Source organism: Cherax quadricarinatus, chromosome 80, assembly GCF_038502225.1.
Source record: "Cherax quadricarinatus isolate ZL_2023a chromosome 80, ASM3850222v1, whole genome shotgun sequence".
Classification (NCBI taxonomy): domain Eukaryota; kingdom Metazoa; phylum Arthropoda; class Malacostraca; order Decapoda; family Parastacidae; genus Cherax; species Cherax quadricarinatus.
Window position 1 is genome coordinate 8787187 of NC_091371.1, and position 15273 is coordinate 8802459.

The 15273-nt window shown below is 36.7% G+C and overlaps 1 protein-coding gene across 2 annotated transcripts; it reads left to right on the forward strand.

Moving 5' to 3' along the window:
* Positions 1–699: 699 nt before the first annotated feature.
* LOC128702418 (pseudouridylate synthase 1 homolog) lies at positions 700–14870 on the forward strand. Of its 2 annotated transcripts, none has more exons than XM_070102091.1 (10): positions 700–850; positions 1747–1911; positions 2802–2970; positions 3347–3513; positions 5379–5545; positions 6541–6647; positions 7626–7726; positions 8600–8805; positions 12796–12978; positions 14120–14870. In XM_070102091.1, the coding sequence occupies exons 1-10, from the start codon at positions 790–792 to the stop codon at positions 14441–14443; spliced, it is 1650 nt and encodes a 549-aa protein (XP_069958192.1). In that variant the 5' UTR covers positions 700–789; the 3' UTR covers positions 14444–14870. The 2 variants fall into 2 exon arrangements, with proteins under 2 accessions (XP_069958192.1, XP_069958193.1); XM_070102092.1 differs by lacking the exon at positions 700–850 and adding an exon at positions 1399–1419 and having other exon boundaries at positions 14120–14590.
* Positions 14871–15273: the final 403 nt, after the last annotated feature.

Here is a 15273-nt window from a genome sequence, read left to right on the forward strand (position 1 = left end):
GAATAAATTTGCTGAGATCTCTTACTTATTTCTGCAACAATTGCAAGCTTCTGGTGATGTGTTGATTGCAACACGAGAGGCCTAGAGATATCATTCAACTCCCCCCGCTTCTTGCATATGGGGACCCATAGCCTCAGAATAAACATATTTCATGGGGAAATAAAATGACGCCAATGGAAATAAAATGACGCCAATGGAAATAAAAGAACTCCAGTGGAAATACAAGGGCTCCATTGGAAATACAAGGACTCCAATGGAAATACAAGGACCCCAATGGAAATACAAGGACCCCAATGGAAAGACAAGGGCTCCAATGGAAATACAAGGACTCCATTGTTTTGTATATATTTATAAGCAAAACAACCACGGTGGGAGTAGAATGATAGCTCTAGGCCTTTCGTGTTACAATCAATACATCATCAGGAGCTTGCAAAATTGCAGAAAAAGAGGAGGGTGTTGATTGCAGCACGAAAGGCCTAGAACTATAATTCAACACCCCCTGTGATTGTTTTGTATATATTTATAAGCAAAACAACCACGGGGGGAGTAGAATGATAGGTCTAGGCCTTTCGTATTACAATCAACACATCATCAGGAGCTTGCAAAATAACAGAAAAGAAGAGGGTGTAGAGGAAGGTACTGATTCCAACACAAAAGCCCTAGAGCTATCATTCAACTTACCCCCCCCCCCTCCCCCGTGGTTATTTTGCATCCTATATCACTTGGTTTGCGATATTTGCTCAATATATTTATACAATATTAAGGAATCCGAAGGTTGGAGTCGGATCAATGGTTGAGGAAGCTGGTTATCCGGATTCACCAGAAGAACACCAACACATGGCTGCAAGAGGTGGGTTCCTCTGCTTTCTCTTGACTTTATATGACCAGTTTGTGGGTATTATTGGTCTTTTTGGGTCAAAAATCCTCACATTGCTTATTATATTTACATTTGGTGGCGATCTATTGGTGGAATTTGCTCTTATTTTACTTTCTTTTTTTTTTTTTACTCGTAGAAAACTGTCTTTTTCACTTGAAGGATTATCGAATTTTTCTTTATTTTCTTCTTCTTATTTATCGTTTAACGTGTTTATGCAGTTCTTATATATTACAATTTGTATTTATTTTATTGATTAGTAATTTAAACTATTGATTATTCCTCTGAGGGAGGTTCCTTGATGCCAGTGAGAGGCTCTTGATCCAAGGAACTGGACCAGATTTCCCCTTGTATGGATCAGATTGACTACCTCTCATACCACTAGACTCCCTACAATCCCTTAAATTTTCTCTCTCCTCCCAAGAATATAATAATAACAGTTACCACTTGTACTGGAATCGAACCCAGGTCCTTCCATTTGTGAGCTGAAGACGATTACAAACAACCCGCAGAACAGTGTAATTATGAACACATATAATGCAATGGTAATTTGGCAGATAGTTGATGCAAAGATAATTATGGTATTGAAATAGTTAAAATTACATTCGTAATTCACATTCTACCTTAATACAAAGAGAAAATTAATTAAAAAAATCTTAGTTACATTCACCAAATATAGCTAGTTTAAATTTGTTTAAATAAAAAGCTTATTACTGTACTTTCTGGTAGTTAAATATTCACTTGTAAAGTTAAATTAGTTTGCATTTCAGTTCTGAGGACGACGACTAAGACGTAGTACAATGCATTTAAAAAATAATATACTCTACTGTACTCATTTTACTGCCTAATAGATTATATTTTTGTCTTTACAGGATTATTCAGATACAACAAGGTATTAAAATTTGTGTGTCCTGCAACAAACTGGGTGTGTCAAGTGTATTTCCTGCTTGCTGCTAGAGCCTGCGTACAGTTTCTCCCTTTTTCGTCAATGGCGTCTTCACAGGACAGTCATGGTGATGTTGAAGCCATCTCCCATGGTCAGTTTTATGAGGGGAAATTACCTACTGTATGTGTGGTTATGTAATTCACTGAATGTTACAGATGTGGCTTTTGTAATTTTCTGCTTTCCCTAATACATCCAGTCACTTTGACTTTTTTGGATTATCGTAGGTAATTTACACATATGTTACTATTATTGTTGCTATGTATGACAAGTGTGCTTATGTGTAACTGTACCTAAATAAACTTATTTACACACATCTCTACCCTCTTGACATATGTTCTTACTATCCTCATTTTTCCATCATTATCAGTTGTGTTAGTCCAGAAGCTTTGCTCCATTTATCTTTATACTAGTATCAATTGTATGTAATATATATATATAGTATATGTGTATATATCTATGTATGTATTATATGTATTATCATAGTATGTGAACTTCTTCAAGCTTCATTAGTTTTTCAGCCCACTCACTTGTTCCTCAACTTGCAGCTTTTTTGTTGAGTTTCATCATTCAGTACATTTAAAATTTTATTTTGTACATTTCAGAGTCATTCTGTTTACAAAGAATCACATCAAAAATATTTTGAGTGTCAGATATATATTTTTATGTGGTATTTTAAGTACAGTAACCTACTTTAAATGCTGACTTATGGCTCCATTTAACATCAGAATTGCTCATATAAATTTATATTTATTAGGCTTTTTCGGGCCACCCTGCCTTGGTGGGAATCGGCCAGTGTGATAATAAAAAAAAAAAAAATGAAGACAAGCTCAGAAGATTAATTGATATACATATGTATATATTTCTACACCCTGCTGGGATCCTTCTTATTTATTGTCTCTGTGTTTTACCATGTTTACTTTCAGTAATTGTGTTATCTTTTAAGTTGTTTCTTCAGTGTTATCAAGGACTCTCCTTTGCCAGGAGGGAGTATGAAACGAGCGACAGAACCTGAGTCGACTGAAGCACAAGTGAAACGCATTCATTTGGATGGCACATCCGAGGCTGATGGTGGGGAAACAGCCAGAAGAAAACGAAGAAAATATGCTTTGCTACTTTCTTACTCTGGCAAAGGCTATTTGGGCATGCAAAGGTGAAGTGGTTAGCCTCATGCAGGCTTATGTGAAGTCAGTAGAGAGAGATAATGCTCACTAGTATTTTGTAAATTATCTTTTCATAATAAAATAACAAATTTACAGGAAATATTTTATATATAAAGAAGTTTTAAAAATAGCTTCCAAATGAAATTTTATTTAGATTGGCTTGTATCCAGTGATTATGAAACTAAGGAATTAAAAAGATTCCCATTAAAAAATTTCTTCATGTGCCATTTAAATATAAGAATTTTCAGCATGGGGTAAGCAACAAGGAGTGTGTTTATGGTATATACTGTACACTATTTTGAAGTTGCTAATTAATGAAATGATTAATTTTTGCCTTTGTAACAATAACAGATATTGTACCCACAGAAACCCAGGTTATCGCACGATTGAAGATGATTTATTAACGGCCATGTTGCGTGCCGACCTAATTACAGACGAGGGCTGTACATGTCCACAGATATTCCACTTCCAGCGAGCAGCTCGCACAGATAAAGGCGTTTCTGCAGCACGACAAGTGATATCACTCAAGCTTCGTAAGTACTGAGATGTGTGATCCACATGGGTTGGGGACTTCTTGTTGGAAATAAATGGTATAAAATACCGACACAATGGCAATATAAACACAAATGCAGTATAATGTGATCCTTTATTGACAATAAAGGATCACATTATACTGCATTTGTGTTTATATTGGACTTCTTGTTTTAGTGCAGCAAAATAAAAAGAATTCATTAGTGCTGAGTAAGCTCAGGATAATGTGGTAAGTTACTTTTGACTTTTTTTTTTCACGAGCAGGCAAAATTTGCAAGGTTTGACTAGCAAATGGTCTCCACAAGCATGATAAAGAAATACAGTTTACTGATCACGTCTTACTTCTGACAGCATTCCACTTATCATCGAACTATCAAACTCTATGTTTTGCAAAATGTCATTAGAATAAATAATGTCTCTGCAAATCTATGAAGCTCCAGACTTCTTTTTTTCTAGTGAATGTACAGTATTTTTTCTATATTTATTTACTAATATTTCCTGTTATTTATAAGAAAAAAATTGCATTGTCTAATATTTATTAAACAGTATATTCTTCTAGTCCCTGATTGTTAGTCTCCTTCAATGGTGTCTTAATTGGCTTCAAACTAGGCACATTGGTGCTTCATCAGAATTGGATATTTAATTACAGAAATGCATTTTATGCATCTGTGAAAATTATTATAGAAAATCATTATAAGAAACATTAGGAAAATCATTATAAAAAGATCATGTGCAGTATTTTGAATAAGTATTAAGTTCAGTATTAAGTATTAAGTGCATTACAGTGGACCCCCGAATTATGATATTAATCCGTTCCAGAGAGCACATCGTAAGACGAAATTATCGTAAGTTGAATTAATTTTCCCCATAAATAATGGAAATCAAATTAATCCGTTCAAGACACCCAAAGGTATGAAATTTTTTTTTTTACCACATGAAATATACATTTTCCTACACACAAAAAGAAGGATACATGCACAATATATATTGTGCATGTACTATTGTACTAAATGAAGAATAAATGACACTTACCTTTATTGAAGATGTGGTGATGAGTGCTGAGACACTGTTTGTGTCCTGGGAGTGCCTTTTCCTCCTGAGTAACGTAGGTCCTGTTTGGCATTTTCTTCCAGAACAGACAGTATCACATTATGTATGCCACTACGATTCTTAAATCTCTCAAACCAACCTTTGCTGGCTTTAAATTCACCAATATGAGCACTAGTTCCAGGCATTTTTTCCTGTTCACTTGGGTGTTAGTCTACTGGTGTGGGTCGTATCCTGGGGGACAAGATTAAGGACCCCAATGGAAATATGTTAGACAGTCCTCTGTGACACACTGACTTTCTTGGGTTATCCTGGGTGGCTAACCCTCTGGGGTTAATTGTTTCTTGGTATTCTCGATAAGCCCATGGTGGCTTATTTAGCAGTTACAAGCACTAAAAACACTGGAATAATACAAAATTTATCAAATGTATGCGTGCAGCCATCTGCCCTGGCTTGTAAACAATGTCACACTAGCTCAGGTGAGGTGCTCAGGCCAAACGGACCAGACGGCCGTGTTCGGGACAAATGATGTAAGTTGAGTTTTTCAACGTAGGTCGGGGTCAAATTTTTTACGCTGACAAGCATCGTAAGTCGGTTTTATTGTAGGTTGAGGTCATTGTGAGTCTGGGGTCCACTGTATTTTGAATAGGTTTTAAGCTAACACTCAGCTGTTTTTAAGAAAAAAAAAAACTATGACTAATGGGTCAAAATCTAAAGAGGATGTAAAAGGGAGTTTTTGCTGGATAGTGAAAAATTGGTAAATGTAGCCACAAAGATTGGTTAAAATGTTGTTGATGAACATATGCTTTAATTTTTCCAGCTGAGGATGTACCAGATATGGTGAGTGCCATCAACAAGCACCTGTGCTCCCAGATACGTGTGATGGCTGTTCGTCGCACGACTAAGAGCTTCAACTGCAAGTCATGGTGTGATTCCCGCACTTATTCTTACATGTGTCCTTCCTTTGCCTTTGCTCCCCGGACGGAAGTAAGTTTAGTGCCTGGTACATTTTGTGAAAATCTCTCCAATGAAAATTAATGTACAATACCAATATACAGTGGTACCTCGAATTTCGAACGGCTCCCAACTCAAACAGTTATGCAAGTGTATTTTTGTAAGTGTTTTTGTAAGTGTATTTTTTTTGGTCAGAAACAGACTAATCCAATTTACATTGTTCCTTGTGGGAACAAATTCATTCGGTAACGGCACTTGAACAGCCTTCTGGAACGAATTTCAGCCGATGTTCGAGGCACCACTGCATATGTTGTAACTTCATTTTTTTTTTACAACTCTCTTGAATTATGAAGCTAAGAAAAGCATAGAATGTATTTAACGTGATATATTCAAGGTTATTTGAATTGTGATATCCATGAACATCTGGCAAGTCAGCTACAGAGTGAGTGATGGTAATGTATTGGTGGAAAATGGACAGTGTAAAATACTGTATATTATATTTTCAGATATAAACATCTACACCAGTAGTTGACGATGCCTCCTTATATTAATTTGTTGCATGTTACCAAAGTTAGCAAATGTACTGAGTGTGAGAAAATGTGTTATTGACACAAACAACACAAGAAATGGCAGTGAAAAGTGATGGAAGGAGTTTAAGATGGAATAAATTACTGAATATTTGCTTGTACCTGAATTCTTTGTAGCACACTTTGGGTATCCTGTTAATGTCTACAGTTGATTGTGGAAGGTAGTAAGAAAGCCAGGTGCAGCTGTTTTTCTTATAATACGTTTCCATCCTTTCCAGGGGGATGCCTCCCCTCCCAATTAAAGTGGGAAATGGGATAGTGATGATGGCTAGCAAGTCTGACTTTTGAAGGTGTACTCCTGGCTTGTAGCCAGTATGTTTGAGAAAGGTCTGTATTCTCTAACCAGCTTTAAGCCATACACTTGCACAGTGGCTTAACTATGTGGGATCCTGTGACATCACTCTCCAGTTCAGGCGTATTTTGACAGATTTTGATTTTCAGATAATGAACGAGGACTACCGTATTACTCCAGAGGTCTTGCAGCAACTTAGAACAACTTTGGATTTATATAAAGGCACTCACAATTTCCACAACTTCACGGCCCGAAAGTGAGCTCTGCGAGTATCTTTGATATCTCATTATAAAGTTCGTTTTAAGTGATACTAAAGTAAAAAAATTTAAATACAGTACTATAGGATCAAGTGTTTTTTCTTTCCTTACTCCTTTCTCTCAACTTGGCAGTTTTCTCTTGCTTCTTGAATTTGCTCTTTTCTTTGCCATATATTTGTGTCTTGTGTCAAGAGTTCAAGGAAATGGCATTTGCCACATAATGTAACAGAATTAACACTTAGTTGTATAGTGCAAGCCAGCTGCAACTACTGAACATACGTGATAGCCCAGACTCTATACACTATTGTCTAATATGGCAAGCAAGTGGCAGTTGCTGCACAAAAGTGATAAAAATATACCACATGTGTATAAACACACATTTAACAGTACTGTGGCACTATTAGAAAATGATAGCTGCCTCATTTAGCATGTACTAATAAGATGTCGCTCCACACATTCTTGCTTCGTTTTACAAACCAACATCAATTGCCATACCCATGTTAGAACGAGATGCCAGACTTGATTCACTTTTCTCATAGATTAAGCCAGTGCCAGATGCTGATTGCTGTGTTTATGTTGTTTAAATGTTTTAATGGCTATGAGCCTTTCTCCCAGAAGTTGGGCGATTGGATGTTCACTTAGCATTAGTAACAAACAAGTGTCAGTCTCCGCACAGTGATTCATAGTGATTTGAGAAGTTTTACGTTAACCACAGTACAGTGGACCCCCGGTTTACGATATTATTTCATTCCAGAAGTATGTTCAGGTGCCAGTACTGACCGAATTTGTTCCCATAAGGAATATTGTGAATTAGATTAGTCCATTTCAGACCCCCAAACATACACATACAAACGCACTTACATAAATACACTTACATAATTGGTCGCATTGGGAGCTGATCGTAAACCGGGGGTCCACTGTATTTGGTATGGGGAATAAATATTGTTGATTAAAAGCAATAATACTGTTCTTTTCAGGAAAGCCCAGGATGCTAGTGCTAACCGTTATATCATGGACATTGACTGTGGAGAGCCATTTGAACGGGATGGCTTGGAATGGCTCATCATTAAAATTAAAGGTATGTTATGTTGAGCTTGATAATTTGTGTTTTTGGTACTGTTCCTGTTTCGTACAATAATAAAACAAAAGTGCCAAAGAAGCTTTTATTGTGACGATGTTTCGTTCTGTGTAAAGATTATTACCCTATTTTATGGCAGACAAGACACTCCAGTGTTGAGGATGCCCCCAATTCTTATTTGGCTAAATTTTGGAAAAAAAAAGATGAATGATATTTTAGCCTCCAAAATGCTGGATAAATTTTTGAGATTTATTTTGGGAAAAAAATAGCACCTTCAATGCCATAAAATACAGTAAGTCACATTTGTATTGATAAATCTCATCACAAAGCAAACCTCACAAAAGAGGTGCCTAGATGCCAGTGAGGTGCTCTTGATCCAGGGAATGTGATTTATCCTCTTTATCCTTGGATAAAATAAAAAAATATCCAGAATAAAATCTATTACAAATAAATGTTAATTTTGCATGAGTGTCTTCTTCATTACTGTTGGCAGTATTCCTTTTGTCATATTACATAGAAAATATTTCCCTTTCCTTAACACACCGGCCATATCTCACTGAAGCAGTGACCTAAAAAAGAAAAACGAAAGTTTTCTTTTCAAACTTAGTAATTTATAATGGAGAAGGGGTTACAAGCCCCTTACTCCTGGCATTGTAGTTGCCTCTTATGACACACATGGCTTACAGGGAAAGAATTCTTTTTCTTTCCACTTTCCACAAAATTTATTGTCTAAAATGCCATCTTCTACAACAAAAATTACTGTATGTGGTAATGTTATTCAAAGCAGGGTTGAGCCACTTAATTTTTTTTTTACGGTAAACTGGTATTCTGGATGCTTGAGCTCCCTAATTCATATGCTGTATTCCTTCACAGGTCAAAGTTTCATGTTGCACCAGATTCGCAAAATGATTGGGTTGACAATGGCCATCAGTCAAGGGTTGTCTTCGGTGGATATCATCACCAGAGCTTGGGGCAAGGACCGTGTGGATGTACCTATTGCTCCAGGGCTAGGCTTAGTTCTGGAGGAACCACACTACGACAAATACAACAAGAGATATGGAACTGATGGCATCCATGAGGTTTGTTATATTTGTACGTAATTTTATTTGCCTATACGTATACTTTATATAATAAATGTCCAATAAGGAGGGAAGATTGTCTTGATTCAAGGAATTGGAACTACGTATCTCTCTTGGATCAAACCAGCTGATCTTCCATTCCTCTGGTGCTGTATACCCCTTTAGGTTTAGCACTTCTCCATTAATGTAATAATAATAATAATAATAACATTGGCAGTTTGGAGGGATATGATGATGTTGATGAGGGATATGTTGTGTATCTTTATATGTATATGCTTCTAAACTGTTGTGTTCTGGGCACCTCTGCAAAAACAGTGATTATGTGTGAGGGAGGTGAAAGTGTTGAATGATTATGAAAGTATTTTCTTTTTGGGGATTTTCTTTCTTTTTGGGTCACCCTGCCTTGGTGGGAGATGGCTGACTTGTTAAAAAAAAAAATAATAATAATTATAGGTAGCAGGTTGATAGCAACTGCCCAGGGAGGTACTACCGTCCTGTCAAGTGAGTGTAAAACGGAAGCCTGTAATTGTTTTACACAATGGTAGGATTGCTGGTGTCTTTTTTCTGTCTCATAAACATGCTACTTCTACTTACATTTAGATCACACTACACATGCATGTACAAGCATATGTACACACTCCTCTGGGTTTTCTTCCTTTTTCTTAGTAGTTCTTGTTTATTTCCTCCTATCTCCATGAGGAAGTGGAACAGAATTCTTCCTCCATGATCCATGAGTGTCGTAAGAGGTGACTAACATGCCAGGAGCTAGGGGCTAGTAATCCCTTCTCCTGTATACATTGCTAGAGTTAAAAAGAGAAATTTTGTTTTTCTTTTTGGGCCACCCTGCTTCACTGGGATACAGCTGGTTTGTTGAAATAATAGTAATAATAATAATAGTAATAATAATAATAATAATAATAATAATAATAATAATAATTTTTTTTTTTTTCAACAAGTCGGCCGTCTCCCACCGAGGCAGGGTGACCCAAAAAAGAAAGAAAATCCCCAAAAAGAAAATACTTTCATCATCATTCAACACTTTCACCACACTCGCACATTATCACTGTTTTTGCAGAGGTGCTCAGAATACAACAGTTTAGAAGCATACACATATAAAGATACACAACATATCCCTCCAAACTGCCAATATCCCAAAACCCCTCCTTTAAAGTGCAGGCATTGTACTTCCCATTTCCAGGACTCAAGTCCGACTATATGAAAATAGTAACCGGTTTCCCTGAATCCCTTCACTAAATATTTCCCTGCTCACACTCCAACAGATCGTCAGGTCCCAAGTACCATTCGTCTCCATTCACTCCTATCTAACACGCTCACGCACGCTTGCTGGAAGTCCAAGCCCCTTGCCCACAAAACCTCCTTTACCCCCTCTCTCCAACCCTTTCGAGGACGACCCCTACCCCGCCTTCCTTCCCCTATAGATTTATATGCTTTCCATGTCATTCTACTTTGATCCATTCTTTCTAAATGACCAAACCACCTCAACAACCCCTCTTCTGCCCTCTGACTAATACTTTTATTAACTCCACACCTTCTCCTAATTTCCACACTCCGAATTTTCTGCATAATATTTACACCACACATTGCCCTTAGACAGGACATCTCCACTGCCTCCAACCGTCTCCTCGCTGCTGCATTTACCACCCAAGCTTCACAACCATATAAGAGTGTTGGTACTACTATACTTTCATACATTCCCTTCTTTGCCTCCATAGATAACATTTTTTTTTTACTCCACATATACCTCAACGCACCACTCGCCTTTTTTCCCTCATCAATTCTATGATTAACCTCATCCTTCATAAATCCATCTGCCGACACATCAACTCCCAAGTATCTGAAAACATTCACTTCTTCCATACTACTCCTCCCCAATTTGATATCCAATTTTTCTTTATCTAAATCATTTGACACCCTCATCACCTTACTCTTTTCTATGTTCACTTTCAACTTTCTACCTTTACACACATTCCCAAACTCATCCACTAACCTTTGCAATTTTTCTTTAGAATCTCCCATAAGCACAGTATCATCAGCAAAAAGTAACTGTCAATTCCCATTTTGAATTTGATTCCCCCAAATTTAATCCCACCCCTCTCCCGAACACCCTAGCATTTACTTCCTTTACAACCCCATCTTTAAATATATTAAACAACCATGGTGACATTACACATCCCTGTCTAAGACCTACTTTTACCAGGAAGTAGTCTCCCTCTCTTCTACACACCCTAACCTGAGCCTCACTATCCTCATAAAAACTCTTTACAGCATTTAATAACTTACCACCTATTCCATATACTTACAACATCTGCCGCATTGCTCCTCTATCCACTCTATCATATGCCTTTTCTAAATCCATAAATGCAATAAAAACTTCCCTACCTTTATCTAAATACTGTTCACATATATGCTTCAATGTAAACACTTGATCTACACATCCCCTACCCACTCTGAAACCTCCTTGCTCATCCGCAATCCTACATTCTGTCTTACCTCTAATTCTTTCAATTATAACCCTACCGTACACTTTTCCTGGTATACTCAGTAAGCTTATTCCTCTATAATTTTTACAGTCTCTTTTGTCCCCTTTCCCTTTATATAAAGGGACTATACATGCTCTCCGCCAATCCCTAGGTACCTTCCCCTCTTTCATACATTTATTGAACAAAAGTACCAACCACTCCAACACTATATCCCCCCCTGCTTTTAACATTTCTGTCATGATCCCATCAGTACCAGCTGCTTTACCCCCTTTCATTTTACGTAATGCCTCACGTACCTCCCCCACACTTACATTCTGCTCTTCTTCACTCCTAAAAGATGGTATACCTCCCTGACCAGTGCATGAAATTACTGCCTCTGTTTCTTCCTTAACATTTAAAAGTTCCTCAAAATATTCTCGCCATCTACCTAATACCTCCATCTCCCCATCTACTAACTCCCCTACTCTGTTTTTAACTGACAAATCCATATTTTCCCTTGGCTTTCTTAACTTGTTTAACTCACTCCAAAATTTTTTCTTATTTTCATTAAAATTTCTTGACAGTGCGTCTCCCACTCTATCATCTGCTCTCCTTTTGCACTCTCTCACCACTCTCTTTACCTTTCTTTTACTCTCCATATATTCTGCTCTTCTTATAACACTTCTGCTTTGTAAAAACCTCTCATAAGCTACCTTTTTCTCTTTTATCACACCCTTTACTTCATCATTCCACCAATCACTCCTCTTTCCTCCTGCACCCACCCTCCTATAACCACAAACTTCTGCCCCACATTCTAATACTGCATTTTTAAAACTATTCCAACCCTCTTCAACCCCCCCATTACTCATCTTTGCACTATCCCACCTTTCTGCCAATAGTCGCTTATATCTCGCCCGAACTTCCTCCTCCCTTAGTTTATACACTTTCACCTCCCTCTTACTTGTTGTTGCAGATGGTTATTTTATTTTGAAAGATATTATCTAAAATAGAAAAATCTATTATGGTTGTCTGCTGTTCACGAGGATAATTTTGCAGCTATTTTAGATAATAAGGAGTATTTTTTTAGCGGTAGCCTGAAACCGAACTTGCTGTATAAGCGGGGCGAGCCTGTACCTGGTTTTAAATAACAAAAAAGGCACAATACCGTGACTGGAATGATACACAAATAACCCGCACATAGAAGAGAGGAGCTTACGACGACGTTTTAGTCCGACTTGTACCTGGTTTTGATAATTCTTGAGTTATCAAAACCTGGTACAATGTAAGATAATGAGTAGGTTAATATTGTGTGGTAATTAACCCACCAACCTCAAGGGTGATAGATGTCAGCACTTCACTGCCAGTCAGAGACAAGCTTGAAGCAAATTTCTTGAGTAAAAGAACTGGTGATGACTATTTTAATGATCTGTGTGTAATAGTAGTTTGAAATGAAGCTTATGGGTGCACTGCTAATAAAGTAAATTTAATTACAGTATTGTCATTTTCACAGCCGCTGAACTGGGAGGAGGCAGCACAGAAGATCCAGGAATTCCGCAAAAAGTACATTGATTCTTCAATAGTAAATACGGAAATTAAGGAGAAGCCAATGCTCAAGTGGTTGGCAACTCTACCCCTTCATAAGTTCAATATATCTGAAGCCTCATCAGGAAATGATCACTTAGATAACTCAAATGTAAGTTCTCTGTTTAAAAGGAAAGTTTGGTTTAGAAAGACACGTAAGCAAACACTATGACATATTTATTAGAAAACATATGTTAGAAGTGATCAAGGTTCCAGGACCGAAATGTTTTCTAATAAATATGTCATAATGTTTGCTTACATGTCTTTCTAAACCAACTTGTCGGTATTTATTACCAAGGTTTATACCAAAAGGAAAGTTTATAATTTAACTTGTTTTTTGTAGTTACAGTGGTACCTTGGGATACAAACAGCTCAAAATTCGAACAATTATGTAAGTGTATTTATGTAAGTGCTTTTGTAACGTATTTTTTAGGGTCTGAAATGAATTAATCTGATTTACATTATTCCTTATGGGAACAAATTCGTTCGACATCGGCACTTGAACAGCCTTCTGGAACAAATTAGGTTTGTATCCTGAGGTACCACTGTATTATAGTTTCAGTGTGTTAATAAATAATTATTTGAATTATTATACATAATGCAGATGATAGTACTTGGTTCTCTACTTATTTTTTATTTTATTTTTTAATTCACCGGCCGTCTCCCACCGAGGCAGGGTAACTTCAAAGAAAAAAGAAAAATTTTCTTTGTACATGTAGTAATTTATACAGGAAAAGGGGTTACTAGCCTAGCCCCTTGTTCCCGGCAATTTAGTCACCTCGTACTATACGCATGGCTTGTAAAGAAAGAATTCTTTTGAACTTCCTCATGGAGTACAGCTTCTCCTTACCTAGCGATGTACTCGTTTACCGACGACTTGGACTTACGATGGGCTCTCTGTCCAGTGTGCATGCTTAAATAATGTATATTAGAGCTGATTTCCTCAATTCTTACAGTATAAAATACACTACTGTATAAACATTTAAAAATATACCAGAAATGTTATAAATGGTGCAAAGGTGACATTAAACAATATCAAAGATGGTTGACACAAACCAATTACCATTATACATGTAGTATGTTCCTCACTTACCGACGAATTCATTTACCAACGTGGTCTTAGGAACGGAACTCCGTCATTAAGTAAGGAGAGGCTGTACTATAAAATTCTTTATTAATTTCAAAATTTTGATTATGCAAGAGTTTACTGTTAATTTATCATAGGATTAAGTCTGCTTTTTATTTGTCTGCAGGCAACACCACCGAGGCTTCAGGCAGCAGTGAAACTGGGAAAGTACCGGGATATGGAAAATCATGACCGAGGTAGTGATGATGATGCTGAGGATGAGGATGAAGGAGACCTGGACCAGTATAGAGTAGTTCCCGTCAACAAGCCAGCAGAAGACGAGTCCAAAAAAATCAAACTACTATACGAGAATGGAACTGACAATGTTTTAGTAAATGTGGAAAATGGTGTAGAAAGAGAAAACGAAAATACAAACAAAACTGGGAAGGTTTTGGATGGTGAAGAGAATATAGCTAACAAAGAAAAGGTGTATACACAGAGTAGTGGATAGAAAAATATTTATCTATACAAGGTTATGTACAAATGTCTTTATGTCAAATTGGAGAGGCAATTAACCGTGACAGATAGTTCATTAGTGGCCTTAGTGTCCCTAATAAAGCACTTGCTTGTAAGAAGCAAGGCACTATATGATCCTTATGGGTTTAGTGCTTCCCTATGAGCATAATAATTGTAAAAAGCCAGAGACTCCTCCTCAAGAGGATGCTCCTCTTATTAAGGTGCCTTGATGCCTAAGGTACTGTTGATATATTAATGAGTTTTTAGAAAACACTTGTAGTCATTTGATAATTTCTCAGCAAAACATTTTATTTATAATATTTCTGAGACATCTAAATGTATTTTAGCTGTTGTTATATGTGAAAATACCCATGCTTAAAATTACAAATTGTAATGAATTATTGGAAACTGGTGAATGAGTATACATGGTCTATTTTAAATTGACAGATATTATAATTTTTACTAATTTAGAATGTATGTTTATACAATAATTGTTTAAATATATGAATGTGTGAAAAAATTTGTTTCATTACTTATTAGATGAAATTTTAAGTACACGTAAACAGTTTAGCTGTAAAAAAGTTGCAGGTAAGTATGAACATTTTTTTTTTTTTTTTTTCAACAAGTCGGCCGTCTCCCACCGAGGCAGGGTGACCCAAAAAAGAAAGAAAATCCCCAAAAAGAAAATACTTTCATCATCATTCAACACTTTCACCTCACTCACACATAATCACTGTTTTTGCAGAGGTGCTCAGAACACAACAGTTTAGCATATACGTATAAAGATACACAACATATCCCTCCAAACTGCTAATATCCCAAAAC

What these genes read in the sequence shown, in the direction of transcription:
- LOC128702418 (XM_070102091.1), top strand. Translation starts at nt 790, where the DNA reads ATGGTTGAGGAAGCTGGTTATCCGGATTCACCAGAAGAACACCAACAC. An exon ending in TGTTGAAGCCATCTCCCATG is followed by an intron (nt 1,912 to 2,801) that starts GTCAGTTTTATG and finishes CTCCTTTGCCAG; the next exon opens with GAGGGAGTATGAAACGAGCG. An exon ending in CACAACTTCACGGCCCGAAA is followed by an intron (nt 6,648 to 7,625) that starts GTGAGCTCTGCG and finishes TGTTCTTTTCAG; the next exon opens with GAAAGCCCAGGATGCTAGTG.